General features: G+C 39.9%; 1 protein-coding gene across 2 annotated transcripts in view; it reads left to right on the top strand.

Annotated features, from left to right (window-relative positions):
- LOC134205059 (xaa-Pro aminopeptidase ApepP) overlaps positions 1-17,846 on the top strand; it is a 62,350-nt gene that overhangs the window by 34,791 nt on the left and 9,713 nt on the right. For both annotated transcript variants that reach the window (XM_062679954.1, XM_062679955.1), the window contains exons 2-4: positions 14,079-14,182; positions 14,269-14,598; positions 14,656-15,119. In XM_062679954.1, coding sequence (XP_062535938.1) covers positions 14,079-14,182; positions 14,269-14,598; positions 14,656-15,119 — 898 coding nt within the window. The remainder of the gene's footprint in view (positions 1-14,078; positions 14,183-14,268; positions 14,599-14,655; positions 15,120-17,846) is intronic.

The raw sequence follows: 17,846 nt of genomic DNA, 5'->3' as shown, positions 1-17,846 counted from the left end.
GGGCTGGGTTTGATTCCCGGTGCCGGTCTAGACAATCATCATGTTAGCCACGTAATATACGAATGCAGAAATGGTACCTTGGCTTAGAAACCTCGCAGTTAATAACTGTGGAAGTGCTTAATGAACACTAAGCTGCGAGGCGGCAATGTCCCACTGGGGGATGTAATGCCAATGAAGAAGAAGAAGACAAAGATTATTTTTGCGCACCTCTTGTTCTTCTTCACAAACATGATGGATATATAATTGATATAATATATCAAAACGTAGGGGGACATCACTCAGCATCAGACACTTTCCAATACGACATCATCCTTCCAACAGCTTATGTAGTGCAAAAGAAGCGACATATTCAAATGTTCTTTATCGGCATGAAATTGAAAAATTGTTTAGAATTTTGGTGTTGGTGGTATTTGTAGAAATCTGTGAGCCTTGTTCACAAGACGAGAAGTAAGCATTGCAAAATACCCGCGAACAAGTGTTTGCCTTTTTCTTGCCTATCTACTACTCGCAGAGTGTTCGGAAAATGTTCGGGTCAATTTTCAAAATAACATAAAACAACATCGGAACATGTTTCTCACGGATGATCGAGCAACTTGCCAACTCAAATGTATTCATTCTATTCGATGAAATTACAAAAACCAGCGGTCGTGATGTTCACTCGAGAAACAAAATACTGCCATATTTGTTGTCTTTGATCTGCCCATACAAAGCAAACACCAGAAAATTGCTGGAAGTAGTTTCGCGCGAATGCGGCGTTTTTGGTAGGCCCAACTATACAATTTTCATACTCATGAACCGAGTATTTCCACTACCTACTGGTTTGTAATTATAGAAGGTTTGAATCAACATTTTTAAAATCGAACGAACTCATTAGGTATGTAGCGATGGTTAATATTGGAGATGGTTAATAATGACTATCATATTTTGTTAGGTGCATCACGTAATTGTTGTACATAATCAAATTCGTTATCGGGTACCTGTCCCCAGATCCGTACAGTGATATTTATCAGTCCCTTTTTTTGGAATTTCTCGAATAAATGTACTACTAATAAAATCCACAAATTTGAATTAACAAAAACCTCCACGCGAAGTACGGATAAAAGCTAGGAGAGGTAGGGATAAAACGGGCAGGGGTCCCTTTGAGCAAAACCGTTGCAATTTTGATACTGCACGCAGAAAAAAGTATTGTAAAAACCGTAAAAACAATAATAATTGATGTACGGTTGAACAGAATTTGACATTGTTTTGGCGGTAAAAAGAATTTATTTTTGTTTTCAAAATCAAGCTGAAATTGATATTTTTGAAACAATATGAAAATCTGTTTGAATTGAATGTGCATTTGATGGATCGCATCTCTGCTATATCAAAGTAACGTAGTAACGTCTCAAGTAAGTAACAATAATAAATATTATAGTTTCAACAATACATTATTGTTGAATCAATCGTTAGTCTTATAGAAAATAGCGACAAAATATTATTGTTTTAATGTTGGCTTCAATTATTTTAATAATGAATTTATAGACTCTGAATGGATTGTTGTTCTTTCAAATTGATTTGTTTTTCATAATGATAAATTTATAATACATAATAATGTTCACTATTTTTATTTCATTTCATGTTTTGTACAACTACGCTTACCTTGAATAAAACGACATTTTCGTATGTCCGTATGTCCGAAAAAGGTGCACATTCCATGAACAATAGCTTGAAGACGTCGTTGCATGTCCGGCAGAAGTTTCGGCTGGAGCCAACATATCCACTGTCCACTTCAGCAACGAATCGATGGGAGTATGCACTGTCTCCAATGCTAGATTGTTTTTCTGTAGTTCTGCTCCGCAACACCTCCTGCGAACTCCTACATTTCAGGTTCAGTCGGCTGGGCCTGTTCATACAGCGCAAAGAAGAAGTTATTTTTCTACACTTTTGGGAGCTCATAATTTTGTACAATTTGCCGGAACATGTGTACGTCGGAACTGTTGACAGAACGCCAGGCAAATGATATTTTTTCGCAAATGGTCTGGTTTGGTTAGATCCGGAACACCTGATACTTGCAGCAGCTGTAGTTTGTAAACGGAAAAAAAATCATATACTTACTTATTTACATATATTCAAATTATTTTAATGCATGGAAATTTGCTTACCTGTATTAAAGTTAGTCTGATATTTTAATCCAAATTACCTAATTATTTAAATTATCAAGAATTATGAAATACAGATATCAAACAAACAAAGACGAAATTGAAAACTTGTTTTTTTTTTTCATTTGTCAATCAGTTTGAAGCAAACGGGTGTTACATTGGGTGTTACTCAATGTTAAACCACGATAAACACTGTTACATAGGTTGTTGTCTGGGAAATATAACGATGATTGCAAGTGAAAATAAAGCAAACTCTTTTCAAGTTAATAATAGCTCTTATTGTTTCAACAATATTTATTATTGAATGGTGTAGATAGAAACAAACAGTAATTTGAATTGAATCTATATTCTCTTTTATTGTGAAAACAATAATAATCGACATAAAGTCAATTAATTTCATTGATTTAAAAATAACAATCGTTATTATTAGTTCAATGGTAACAAATTTCTGTCCGTGTAAGACTCTTCGCTAAAAATGTAACGTGCCTTGTTTTGCTTTGTTTTACGTAAAACCTAATTTTTTAAAATCTCTTATTATTTTTTGCATTTTTTCCCGTTTGCAAGGCAATGGCAAATAACATTCTCCGACATTGTCTGCGGAATTTCCATCAAAATGGCTCGCGCGCGCCGAAAACCAGCCATTAGTCCCGCCCTTTCATTAATCGTTATGAGTACACATTTTATTTGCACCCACATCATATCACAAAGGGGCGGTGCTAACGGGCTTAATTTATTAAATACAAGAAAGCTGCTGTTCTGCGCGCGCGAGCCATTTTGATCGGGATTCCACAAAGAGCGGTTCGACATTCGATGCAGCGGAGCGGACACAGCAGCATGAAGACGTGGGTGCAGGGTTGCCACATTTAAATCTGTATTTTTTCTTCAGTAAATCTTCATATCTGTATCTCAAGTCAAAAAATCTGTATTAACAATCTAGATCCATCTAAACCCAATTGAAATGGTTTTTGAACAAACTTCGTTTTGAAAAATATGTAAATTTGATAATTTGTGAATGAAATCTGTCGAGAATCCGTTTTTAACTATTGTGGCCACTTTAGTGGACCAACCACTTAGTCACACTAAACCTACTGAGCAGAACTACTGTTTCTGGATATGTGAATCAAGGCTAGATCTGATTCTCTTTTATTATTGCTTGAGCTTTTGACGTAGGACTACGTCTGTGTTTTCTATATTGGGATACACTTTACGATTGCGAAAATCGGGGACCGTCACGAAAATATGATAGACTTTAAACTTTAATATCTAAGCCGTTTCTCGATGGATTTTTAATTTTTTTGGACCATTCGATCAAGGATGAGTCAACGCTTCTTTGTATTTATATGAAAATACTGATTTTCAACCATTTATTATCGAAAATTGATAAAAAGTTTAAAAATAGGTCAACCAACCAATCATGTACATGCATCACTAGCACAGACATCAAAAATCAATCACTTGCGGGTTTGGATCTAACCTTCAGTTTGAACAAGATTTTACGCAGAGCAGACGCATCAAAGCGAACGCAGCGGAGCGCATATAGCATCACGGAGGCGCTAATAACATTTTCAAAGAAAATCCATCGCATTGGTGGTGGTGCTCGATGTGTTGCTGCAGATCATTCAACCTCAACGAACCAGAATTTCATATGAAGAAAAGGTTGACCATAAAAATAGCACTGTGGTGATCCCGCACCGCCAGTGCCGATGCTGAAAATTTATTACAAATTGTGGTGTCAGTTAGTTGGAAAGGAACATTGGGAAAAGAAAATTGGTTCTTCTCAGGACCAACATTTTACGAAAAGAAAGAGTTAATTGCGAAAATGGACTGTTTCGGTGGCATCGGGTTTGGCGTGGTAGTTTGGTTGCTGTTAGTGATTCCATCCATTAAAATTCACTACATCATCTCCCTCCGACGCGCTATCAAATTCGCTATTTACGATTGAGTTTTGCACTTTGAAGAAAGTTTATTTCGGATAGTCGGATCAACCTTCTTTTGTATAAAATCAATGAAGACGCCACCTCAGTGGAAACTATCTACAGCAACCACCCATCGGTGAACGTCGCTCGGACAGACAGATGCCGAAAGTTAAGAAAAAGAAATATGAAGAAACTTCGTCTCTAGTCAAATTTCTGTTGTCGTTCCTCGCAACTATACGCATTTAAGATAAACTACATCTCATAACCAAATTCAGAATCGAGAAAATTTCATATGGTTCTTAGAATTTATCATTCTTCGAACGGTCCGTTGTCTGCGGAATCTCGATCGAAATGGCTCGCGCGCGCCGGAAAGCAGCTTTCTTACATCTAATGAAGTAATTCCATTAGCCCCGCCCCTTCATTAATCGTTATGAGTGTACATTTTATTTACACCCATATAAGATCACAAAGGGGCGGGGCTAACGAGCTTAATTTATTAAATACAAGAAAACTGCTTTCCGGCGCGCGCGAGCCATTTTGATCGAAATTCCACAGAGAGCAGTTCGACATTCGATACAGCGGAGCGGACACAGCAGCACGAAGAAGTGGGTGGCAATGCTGAAAATTTATTTCTACTTTTGGAAGCTTAGCGAAAAATCATCAAGTGGCGGTCGGACAGTTGCAACGCAAGGTGTCGACAAGGGATTGAATGCAGTTAGTTATTGGACAGAAGGCGCATTGGGAAAAGAAAATTGGATCTTCTCAGGACCAATATTTTATGGAAAGAGTTAATTGCGAAAATGGACTGTTTCGGTGGCAACGGGTTTGGCGTGGTAGTTTGGTTGCTGTTAGTGATTCCATCCATTAAAATTCACTACATCATCTCCCTCCGACGCGCTACCAAATTCGCTATTTACGATTGAGTTTTGCACTTTGAAGAAAGTTTATTTCGGATAGTCGGATCAACCTTCTTTTGTATAAAATCAATGAAGACGCCACCTCAGTGGAAACTATCTACAGCAACCACCCATCGGTGAACGTCGCTCGGACAGACAGATGCCGAAAGATAATGTTTGGTAATATGAAGAAACTTCGTCTTGAGTCAAATTTCTGTTGTTACTCTTCGCAACAGCTCATAACCAAATTCAAAATCTTGCGAGAAAATTTCATAAGATTCTTAGAATTTGTCATTCTCCGAAAGGTCCGTTGTCTGCTGCGGAATCCCGATCAAAATGGCTCGCGCGCGTTAAAAAGCAGCTTTCTTATATCTAATGAAGTAATTCCATTAGCCCCGCCCCTTCATTAATCGTTATGAGTGCACATTTTATTTACACCCATATCAGATCACAAAGGGGTGAGGTTAACGGGCTTAATTTATTAAATACAAGAAAGCTGTTATGCGGCGCGCGTGAGCCATTTTGATCGGGATTCCACAAAGAGCGGTTCGACATTCGATGCAGCGGAGCGGACACAGCAGCACGAAGGCGGTCGGCGGTCGGACAATTTTAACGCAAGGTGCTGTCAAGCGTTTGGATGCAGTTAGTTATTGGAAAGACGCTTTGGGAAAAGAAAATTGGTTCTTCTCAGGACCAGCATTTTATGGAAAGAAAGAGTCAATTGCGAAAATGGATTGTATCGGCGGCATCGGGTCAAATTAATTGCATCACCTCCCTCCGCCGCGCTATCAAATTTGCTAGTTACGATTGAGTTTTGCACTTTGAAGAAAGTTCATATCGGATTGTCAGATCAACCTTCTTTTGCATGCATAAAGACCTTTTTGGAGGACACCATCCTCAAAAATGGCCAAAATAAAGGAGAAATAAGCAGAATCAGAAGTGGCGTGAAACCAAACGCAAATATATTTATATGCAGCGTTTGGTTTTCGCCCGCGATGTAAGCGTTCGTGGCAAAGTAAGGATTGTGATGTCCCCGACTGAAAGCCAGTCGAGTAGCTTCAGGGACCAATGAGTCATGTTAATTCCACGGTTAGAGACTCAAAGTCCATCCAACTGGGAACAACTATTCGACTTCTTGATTCAGTTGGCCTCCGAGCAGTTTGCTCAATGTTAATAAAACGACACAATTATTGTGGAAAATACTATAAATTTCGAATAGCTACCTAGTCCTACGTCACCTTTGCGTACAACCCGATTGGGCTGCACCTTTGAGTTTTTCTGAGAACATTTTATTCAAATATAGTCTGAACATTTTACGGACCACCATCGGGGGTGACAATGGGGTCATCGCTCTCACCGGCAGTCTGGAGGTCGTAGAGCAAAATCGTTCAAAAAGCTCTCTTATATTTTAGTCTTCTTGCCCTCAGATACATTCAATATATCCTACAAGCATTCTATGTAGTTGAAACAGTGACCCATTCTCACCCCCGACGACGGGAGCATAATCAGGTTTCATTCATCGTTGATTTTCATAAACTGTTAATAAAACCTGCCAGAGCCAATATGTTCTGTATTTTCAAATTAAGATTTTGCTAATACGATAATGGTCTGTAATAAGATCAGTTTGGCGAAGAATTTAATTTTATAAACCTCAAATATTAATGAAAACAAGTATTTACTGATAGCAAATTATTTATATAATTGGTGTTGAACTTAATCTAGAATTAAAAAAAAACACCTAAATAAAGAATTAAAAAAAAATAATTATATAATTTTTATTATAATACAGTACTGAACCTGTACTCTTTAAGAAATCTGTAAAACCTGTAATTTTGCTAAAAATCTGTATATCTGTATATACAGATTCTTCGTCATCGCTCTACCCCACAAATCTGTAAAATACAGAATAATCTGTATATGTGGCAACCCTGGGTGGCAGTGGCAAAGCGGAAAATTTATTCCAAAATTGGGAGGCTATGCGAAAAATCATAAAGTGGCGGTCGGACAGTTTCATCGCAAGGTGCCTTCAAGCGTTTGTATGCAATTAGTTATTGGAAAGTCGCATTGGGAAATGAAAAATGGTTCTTCTCAAGACCAACAGTTTATGGAAAGAAAGAGTTAATTGCGAAAATGGATTGCTTCGGTGGCATCGGATTTGGAGTGGTAGCTTGGTGGCTATTAGTGATTCCATCCATTCAAATTTACTGCATCTAATCCCTTCGACGCGCCATTAAATTCGCTATTTACGATTGAGTTTTGTACTTTGAAGAAAGATTATTTCGGATAGTCGGATCAACCTTCTTTTGTATAAAATGTTGGCTTTTGTATAAAATCAATGAAAACGCCACCTCAGTGGAAACTATCTACAGCAACCACCCATCGGTGAACGTCGCTCGGACAGACAGATGCCAAGAGATAATGTTTTGTAATATGAAGAAACTTCGTCTTGAGTAAAATTTCTGTTGTTATTCCTCGCAACAAAACGCATCTTAGATAAACAACATCTCATACCCAATTCAGAATGTTGCGAGAAAATTTCATAGGATTCTTAGAACTTGTCATTCTCCAAACGGTATATTGTCTGCGGAATCCCGATCAAAATGGCTCGCGCGCGCCGGAAAGCAGCTTTCTTATATCTAATGAAGTAATTCCATTAGCCCCGCCCCTTCATTAATCGTTATGATTGCACATTTTATTTACACCCATATAAGATCACAAAGGGGCGGGGCTAACGGGCTTAATCCATTGAATACAAGAAAGCTGCTGTCCGGTGCGCGCGAGCTGGTGTACAAACTACAACGCTACAATCTTCCCAGCTACCTGGTGAAAATCATCAACAATTACCTGTCGGCAAGGACATTCCGGGTCTCAATCAGCGGAGCAAGTTCCAATGCGCACAACATCGTCGCAGGCGTCCCCCAGGGCAGTATCCTTGGGCCCCTGCTTTTCAATCTGTTCACCTCCGACATGCCAGAACCTCCAGAAGGCGGCATTCTGTCTCTGTTCGCAGATGACACATCCATCGTCTACAACGGTAGAGTGATCAGAGCGCTAGTGGCAAAACTCCAACGAGGCCTGGATGCCCTGACAGAGTACCTCACCAGCTGGAAGATCTGTATCAACGCGGCGAAGACCCAGGTCATAATTTTTCCCCACTCCAAATCCCCTAAACTTGTTCCGCCTGGGGACTGTAAAATCATCCTCAATGGCACGACTGTGGAATGGGCCAATGAGGCCGACTACCTTGGCTTGACCCTCGACAGCAAGATTATTTTCAGGCAACAGGTTGACAAAACGGTGACAAAGTGTAACGTTTTGTTGAAACTTCTGTACCCTTTGATCAACCGCCGGTCGTCATTGTCCCAGAAAAATAAGCTTGCTGTCTACAAGCAAATCATCCTCCCTGTGATCGAATATGGCATGCCGGTCTGGGAGAGCTGCGCTAAAACCCACCACCTCAAACTTCAACGGGTCCAAAACAAATTCCTGAGGATGATCCTCAACACCCCTCCCAGGACAAGAATATCCGAGGTCCACCGTCTGACCGGAATAAAAACCTTACATGAACGCTTTGGTGAGTGTAAAGAAAAGTTTAGGGTCCGTTGCTTGCATTCGGATCAGGCTCCAATTAGGGCGCTAGTTCCAATCTAGGTTATCAAATTTTTATTGTAAATATTAGTGTAAATAGTTAGTTAGGTTATCAAATTTTAAAATTAACTAATGCCTCCTCAAGGCTAACATGTAAAAATTGAACACAAAACAATTACCCTTACAAAACAAACAAGAAAAAACAAATGAAGATGAAGGGCCAGGTGGCCAAACACTTAAACTGATACACTATTGTATGAACACAAAAAGAAAATGAAAATAAATTGAATTTAAGTGAAGAAAGAAGAAAAGTGCGCGCGAGCCATTTTGATTCGAGCGGTTTGACATTCGAGTAGCGCAACGGACACAGCAGCACGAAGGAGTGGGTGGCAGTGTGGCAATGCTGAAGATTTATTTCAAATTTTAGAGGCTGAGCGAAAAATCATCAAGTGGCGGTCGGACAGTTACAACGCAAGGGTTCGACAAGCGATTAGATGCAGTTAGTTATTGGAAAGGCGCATTGGGAAAAGAAAATTGGTTCTTCTCAGGAACAACATTTTATGGAAAGAAAAAGGTAATTGCGTTAATGGACTGTTTTGGTGGCATCGGGTTTGGCGTGGTAGCTTGGTTGCTGTTAGTAATTCCATCTATTCAAATTTACTGCATCATCTCCCTCCGACGCGCTATCAAAATCGCTATTTACAATTGAGTTTTGTAATTTGAAGAAAGATTATTTCGGATAGTCGGATCAGCCTTTTGTATAAAATTAATGAAGATACAACCTCAGTAGAAACTATTCACATCAACCACCCATCGGTGAACGTCGCTCGGACAGACAGATGCCAAGAAATAATGTTTTGTAAAATGAAGAAACTTCGTTTTGTGTCAAATTTCTGTTGTTATTCCTCGCAACAATACGCATCTTAGATAACCAACATATCATAGCATAGTTACGGTGTACTTCGTAGATTGGACACTAGTGATACTCATGTTTTTCTTTTGAAATCCTTATTCAGATTGCTATCAGAAATCAAGGTGGGTGTGGTCCTTAATTTCAATCTAAGATAAAAATCACAAAAGCATGAGGATTACTACTCCTGGCCACGCCCATCTTCACCGTAACTTGGGAGGGGAAGGAAATGTTGATGTAGTACTTACTTAACGAGAGGCCCCCGACTCAGCGACACCCTCATAAGCACCACGGAGTTGGATATTGGGGAATGTATTCGTTGGATCAGGATTTTCCTGTAGCTGACAATATGACCGTGGTGGATCTTACACCGTAACACACCACGTAAAGGTGTCTACCCAGCGTTACGGGGAGCATCTTAGATAACCAACATATCATAACCAAATTCAGAATCTTGCGAGAAAATTTCATAGGATTCTTAGAATTTGTCATTCTCCGAGCGGTCCGTTGTCTGCTGCGGAATCCCGATCAAAATGGCTCGCGCGCCGAAAAGCAGCTTTCTTATATCTAATGAAGAATAAAGCTGCTTTCCGGCGCGCGCGAGCCATTTTGATCGGGATTCCGCGGAATGAGCGTTTGGACCAAATGTGATGCAGCGGAGCGGACACAGCAGCACGAAGGCGTGGGTAGCAGTGGCAATGCTGAAAATTTATTCCAAATGGTGAGGGCTTGGCGAAAAATCATAAAGTAGCAGTTGGACAATTTCAACGCAGGGTGCTGACAAACGTTTGGATGCAGTTAGTTATTGGAAAGAATTATTGGGAAAAGAAAATTAGTCAGGACCAGCATTTTATGGAGAGAAAGAATTAATTGCTAAAATGGATTGTTTCGGCGGCATCGGGTTAAACGTGGTAGCTTGGTTGCTGTTAGTGATTCCATCCGTTCAAATTAATTGCATCATCTTTTTATGCCGCGCTATCAAATTTGCTAGTTACGATTGAGTTTTGCACTTTGAAGAAAATTTATATCGGATTGTCGGATCAACCTTCTTTTGTATAAAGATCTTTTTGGAGGACACCATCCTCAAAAATGGCTGAAATAAAGGAGAAATAAGCAGAATCAGAAGTGGCGTGAAACCAAACGCAAATATATTTAATTGCAACGTTTGGTTTTCGCTCGCGATGTAAGCGTACGTGGCAAAGTAAGGATTGTGATGTCCCCGACTGAAAGCCAGTCGAGTGGCTTCAGCGGCCGATGAGTCATGTTAATTCCACGGTTAGAGAGTCAAAGTCCATCCAACTGGGAACAACTATTCAACTTCTTGATTCAGTTGGCCTCCGAGCAGTTTGCAAAACGACACAAATTATGGCAAATTGATGGTTTGAATAGATACGTAGTCCTACGTCACCTTTGCGTACAACCCGATTGGGCTGCACCTTTGAGCTTTTTTATTCAATCTTGTTTACAAGAAAGATAAATACGGTACAAGAAAAAATATAAATAGGCCAGAAAACAGTTGAAATGTACGGGGAGGGCTTTTCGGCCGAATACCGTTCAGTCGAATGCTCATTTGGTCGAAAGGGTCTTTTGGCCAAAAGGGTTGTTTGGCCGAAACAGTCATTTGGTCAAAAGGGTCGTTAGGCCGAAAGAGTCGTTTGGCCGAAAGTGTCGTTTGGCCGAAAGGATCATTTGGCCGAATAGGACATTGGGCCGAATAGCACATTTGGTCGAAAAGGACACTTGACCGAATAAGTCATTTGAAAAGTGAGAAATTAGGAGTGAGAAGAGAGACGTCTCAATTCTCATTTCTCATTTCTCACTGTAAAAAGTAAGAAACGGGAAGTGAGTAATGAGACGTCTCACTACCTACTACGATCCTACTCACTTTTTACAGTGAGAAGTAAGAAATGAAGAGTGAGAGAAGAGACGTCTCACTTCTCACTCCTCACTGTGAAAAGAGAAAAGCGCAAAGTGAGTAGTGAGACGTCTCTCTATTCACTTCGCGCTCCTCATTTTCTATGGTGAGAAAATAAAAATGGAAAGTGAGAAGTGAAACATCTCACTACTCTCTTTGCTGTGAAAAGTGAGTAGTGCGAAGTGAGTAGTGACACGTCTCACTACTAACTTCGCGCTTCTCACTTTTTACAGCGATAATTGATAATGAGTAGTGAAAAGTGAGACATCTCAGGTCTTATTTTTCACTCCTCATTTCTCACTTTTTAAATTACCTATTCGGCCAAATGTCTTATTTGTATTTATTTAGTGAATCCAACTGACCACCACGGTCTTATTGAAAAAATTTAAAACTAAAACATAATAAAGCTCATTAGCAACAGATTTCCTTATTGTACATTAAAGTCACAAACTTTACAATTCACAATTTACAATCAACTAAACTACAATCTATCGTTTTACCCAGCACATTCCATAGGTACATTATACATTACACATAACTATATATTCTCAAAACAGTATCATTACATTTTTATGGTTTCCACGTTTCATTCAGTTTAGGCACAAATTCTCGGCACTTTATTCCTTTCGGCCAAGTTGAACTTTTTAGAGCTAATATTTTTTTATCAATACTTAAAACAACCTTAAACGATATGTAGTCCAATTCATTTATGTTCTTCCACTTCGGGACGAGCTTCACTACATCTTTATTAGTTGGTATTGGAGTATCAAGACAACGTGATATCATCTTACGTACATCAATTTCGGTAGCACAATTATCAATGTTGGATAAATACAACGAAAACGATCCACTCTCTTTTTCGGCATACTGTGATGTACAAGCGATCTCATTCGAACCATTATGATGGGTGGTGGACGAAATCGGTGTAGAATGCAGACATTGAGCACCTGGTTTATCAACGATCAACGATCAACAAGTAGTGAGAAGTCTCACTACCCACTTCGCATTACTCACTTTTCATATATAGGATTTACACGTGAAATGATCAACTCAATAGTCAAAAACCAAAATAACCTGATTTAATTATTATATCTACATTGCTTTTATTTGGCTGGCTCAGGCGTGTATAACACTTAACGGAGCCGAGACGATTTATGATATTTGCAAACTATATCATAAAGGCATCAAATAGTTGCTCTCTGGAAGCGTCATTTTCCAAGCAATACCAAACTACGTGATCGATGTCATCGTTACCGGCTCCACACCTACATAAGCTGCTATCGACAAGGTTTATTCTGTAGAGATGTGCGTTTAGTGAATAGTGATTAGACGTAAGCCTCGACATCGTACGAATGAAACCTCAGCATAAATCCTCACCTCTGAACCAGGCTCGCGTATCTATGGAAAATAGTCACCGTCCAAGTTCATTGTGTGACCAATTCATTTGCCAATTTTGAGTACTCCGATGGACTAATAGAAATACTCGTTGTTCGAGATTTGTCTGTCATAAACTTCACCTTCCTGTGCACCCACCTTTGCTAGCGAGCCCGCCTTCTCATTGCCATAGATTAGGTAATGGGATGGGACCAATACGAAGGTAAATCTTGAATGATCTTTAGTCCAAATCACGCATCTGCTCTCTTATGTTTGAAAGAAAGTAAGATGCGTGCCTAAACTGGTTTCATCGACCGGAGTGCCTCGATAGAACTATGATTATCCATCTATTCCTTGAGTTACATGTTTCGTGGACAGATCGTATTCAATGGAGGAACTGTTGTTGATGAAATTAACTGGAGGTGGATTATAACATGGAAGACAAAGATCTGACGATATGTTGTTAATATAGAGCCTAAGGAATCTTAACCGACGAATCAGTTCAAGCATACATTATCGAAATTTTCTGATACAAATGTGTTACTTGCTCCACATTTGATCAGTGTTCTAAATGAGAAACCTGATTTAATTTGATTCAAGTGAAGAGCGATGGATGCTCAAACCGAGTCAAGCCTTCAATCCACGTTTAAGCCGAGTAGCTTACTTGAATTGCCAAACCCAGGCTTTACCCTTTACACTATATTTTTCTATACGACGGCGGAGCTATTAAAATCGATTCAGAGCATGCATCTACCCACCTGGTTGAATACACAGCATTTATTATTAGCATCGATACAACAAATACGCAAAATTCCTACGATGCTCCGTGACATTGATCTTGGAACGGATTTGTAATTAAAATGCTATATTTAGGTACAATTTTGCTCTTCATCCGATTCCTCTGTTCCGTTGCATTTGCCATGCATTATTCGATTTGCTCCAACGAGGGGCCCACAAAAGTTAATCCAAACCAAACCTATTCTCAGTTTACGACTCCATCGATCAGCCCCTCTGATGAGCATCATATTAAAAATTCAGCGTCGGTCTCCTCCCCATGTCAACTTCACACCAGGCAATCGTTACAAACGACTTGGCATGTGCGTGGATGACGTGCGGATCATTGGATGTTCCATCCCCAGTTCGCAAACGATCGAGCTACCCAATGAAATTCGCATCACGCAACTTTTATTATACCTCCGCACTGTTTGTAAACATTGCAGTCCGTAGATCACGTTGCGCTTTTCCTTTTATATTTATCATCATCACCCATCGTCGCCAGCTGATCACCGCCGATGACTAATGAAGCGTTGTCTTCCCCTTTTCTGCATTTCTAATTTTCAGCATCGACAATTTTGGCAGTGATCCCAACGATCGCCGCCGCAGTTAGCCAACATGGTGGCGGGTCTATGCGACGGAGCAAATGTCTAAATCGGGATCGGATACAGGTAAAGCGCCAAACAAAGATGAATCATCTTTGGCATATGGTCATTGTTCGAACGGGGATCTTTGTTCTTTTCTTTGCGGCTATCAGGTATACGATGGACACGACAGAATATTACACCAACGGTTAATGGCTTTGCGGAATGAGATGCGTACCAGGGCGTCGACCCAAAGCACTGAACTGGATGCGTATTTGGTGACTTCGTACGATGAGCACATGTCCGACTATCTGATGGAGTCGGATGAACGGTTGAAATTCCTGACAGGGTTCACAGGATCTACAGGAGAGGCCTTAGTGACGACGAAATCTGCGGCTTTATGGGTGGATGGAAGATACTACGAGCAAGCAGATCATGAATTGAACTGTGATTGGAGAATTTTCCGTAACGGAGAGCATCCCACTATATCAGAATGGATTGAGGTAGGTCTAATTGATGATTGTTAAGAATTATGATCTGCAATATGGATCTCATTTCAGAATGAACTGACGCCCGAAAGCCGAGTGGGTGCCGATCCCCAGCTGGTTCCACATTCATTATGGATAGGTTTGGAACGCCAGCTTAGTTCGCACCTTATCAAACTGATCAAGATTCATCGCAACTTGGTTGACTTGGTATGGGGTGCGCGACGACCTGCACCAAAATTGAACTCCATAAAGGTACAGCCGTTGAGATTTGCCGGCGAACACTGGGAAGTCAAAGTCAATAAGCTCCGGTCTAACCTAACGGCCATGAAGTGTGATGCGATGATCGTTACTTCGCTGACGGAGGTGGCGTACATTTTGAATCTGCGGGGAAGCGACATACCGTACACGCCTGTTTTCAAGGCGTACCTACTGGTCAGCAACCGGGAGATCATCCTGTATACAAACAATACGAGGAAGAACATGGGACTGCTGAATCATCTCAAGTCGCACAGCTGCCACAACGAGTACTGCGTTCAGTAAGTACAAGAAAACTTAGCAATTTCAGATGACAAAATTTGTTGAGATATTTGCGCGGGATATTTTACGGGAAGCCAAAATTGAGTAATTGGGGTCGAAGTAGTGAATGAAAGAGAAGAGAAATAATAACTCAAAAGTAAGTTTAAAAAAACTCAAAGCTGGGTACTTTTTTTTCTTCCGTGTGACGGGTACCTTACCCTCTCTTGCTCATAAGCGAATACAGCACCCACAATAAACTTTTGATTTTGTCATGTCTTACAAGTGATCAAATAATTTGCTGATCTGGTGAACCGGGTCTTTCAAAAATAGAGCCACGAATCATTCAATCACATCATAGATCTTGATCATTTTAACGATTCTGGATCTGAACATCCATCTTAAATCCAGACCCAGCAATGCCTGCCCATTAACAAATGATCTTTTCTATGTAAACCCAGATATAAACACGATTGGATTTTGAAACAGATTTTTTTGTTCAAGTATTCCTTCCATCTTTCTAATTGACTATGAGGGATACCCGGCTCCATTATTGATCCTAATTCCAAAATAATTTCTGGATTTATCTCCGAAGTAATTTTCTGAGAATAAGCCGATTGCACAGAGAAAGAAAATTTCGGAAATTCCTTCAGGAGTTCCTTCGACAATTTCTTTAAAAAATCGTTCGGAAATGCCTGAAAGAAAATCCGGCGGCATTACGGTATTAGTTTCCGAAGGTGTAAAGGAATTTCTGCAAGAGCTGCTTAAACTAATCCAGAAGAATGCCCGAAGAAATTCCCAAAAGAATTTTTGAAATAGTTTCTAGAGGATATTCTGAAGAAATTACTTCGAAGGAATTTTCTTCCTGAAGTTTCCAAAGGGAATTCTTTAGAAAGTACTGGCAGAATTCTTAAAAAATATTTCGAAAAAAGTCCTAAATCGATTTCCGAAAAAAAATCCTAAAGGAATTTCCATAGGTATTGTGCTGAATAAATTTCCGGAAGTTTTTCCAAAACAATTCCATAGGTATTGTAGGTACTGAAGAAATTCCTAAAGAATCCGTAAAGGAATTTTTGAATGGATTTTTGACTTATTCTTATAATTCCTTCTTCGAAGAAGAATTTCGAAGATATATTAAAAGGAATTCCTATGGGATTTCTGGATTTTAGTAATTTTCGGAGGGTTTTCAGAAGAAATTCCAAGAAAATCCGAAAAAATCTTTGGAGGAATATCCTAAGAAATTCTTGCAGAACTTTAGGAATGACGGAAATTCCTTCAGGATTTCATTTTCAAATTCCGTTCGGAATATCCTTTACGAATTATTTTAGAGATTCCCTTGGAAACTTTCTTAGGAATTTATTTCGATAATTGGATAATTCGGAAATGCCTTCATGAATACCCACGGACATTATTTTCGGAATACTTTCGGAAATTGATTCAGGAGAAATCCTTCGGAAATTTTTCAAGGAATTCCTCGGAAAGTTTTAATTATTCTCGGTAATACCTTTCTAAATTTCTTCGAAAATTCCTCTAGAAGTTCCATCGGAAATTCTTCTAAGGATTCCTTCGAGAATTCCTGTACAAATTTTTTTTGGGATTTCTTCTGAAATGGTTTAAGATATTCCTTATTCTTCAGGAATTCCTTTAAGGACAAGCCTCCCGGAATCCAAAACTAATTTCACTCACGTTTTCAAGGGCATCCCACTCGAAATGGCAGTAACGCACAACCGTTATTTTTATTATTTCATGTATGCTACTAAAGCTAAATCAATAAAAATGACAGTAGTGCGTTGCTTCCGTATCGAGTAATGTGAGTGTGAGTGAAATAAGTATTGGATTCTTCGATTCTTTTCTTATTTATCGATTCTTTGGCCTATTTAAAGTCAACTTTCCCAAAGAACCCATGTTTTTAAGCTCCTAACTATTTTTAAAATTGAAAACAAAAACCGAATTCCTCCGAGAGTTCCTCCAGAAGTTCCTTCAGGAATTCCTCCGCAAGTTCCTCCAGGAATTCCTCCGGAAGTTCCTCCAGGAATTCCTTCGGAAGTTCCCCCAGGAATTCCTCCGGAAGTTCCTCCAGAAATGCCTCCGGAAGTTCCTCCAGGATGGGCAGGACATGTTGCAAGAATGCCGGACAGCAACCCTGCAAAGATGGTGTTCGCTTCCGATCCGACAGGTACGAGACGGCGGGGAGCGCAGCGAGCGAGATGGGCAGACCAGGTGCTAAACGATTTGGCGAGCGTGGGGCGTATCCGAGGATGGAGAGATGCGGCCTCAAACCGTGTATTGTGGCGTCAAATTGTTGATTCAGTGTTATCTGTTTAGATGTAAACTAAATAAATGAAATGAAGTTCCTCCAGGAATTCCTCCGGAAGTTCCTCCAGGAATTGCTCCGGAAATTCATCCAGGAATTCCTCCGAAAGTTTCTCCAGGAATTCTTATAGGAAAATCCTCAGGAAGTTCCTCCAGGAAATTCCCGGAAGGTTCTAGGTTCAAAGGAATCCATGAAAGAATTCTCGGAGAATTGTCAAAAAGATTGTCAAAGGAATTCCTCAGGAAGTTCCTCCAGGAAATTCCCGGAAGGTTCTAGATTCAAAGGAATCCATGAAGGAATTCTCGGAGAATTGTCAAAGAGGTTGTCAAAGAGATTCGTGAAAGGAAGGGAGGAAATGTATAGACCGGTCATCGGACCGGATAGTCTGCACACCGTATCGAATGACAACGGCCAACGATGCATAAACTTCGCAGCC

The sequence above is a fragment of the Armigeres subalbatus genome, chromosome 1 (genome assembly GCF_024139115.2).
Source record: "Armigeres subalbatus isolate Guangzhou_Male chromosome 1, GZ_Asu_2, whole genome shotgun sequence".
NCBI classification, from domain to species: Eukaryota; Metazoa; Arthropoda; class Insecta; order Diptera; family Culicidae; genus Armigeres; species Armigeres subalbatus.
This window is presented reverse-complemented; position numbering and strand designations above follow the sequence as displayed.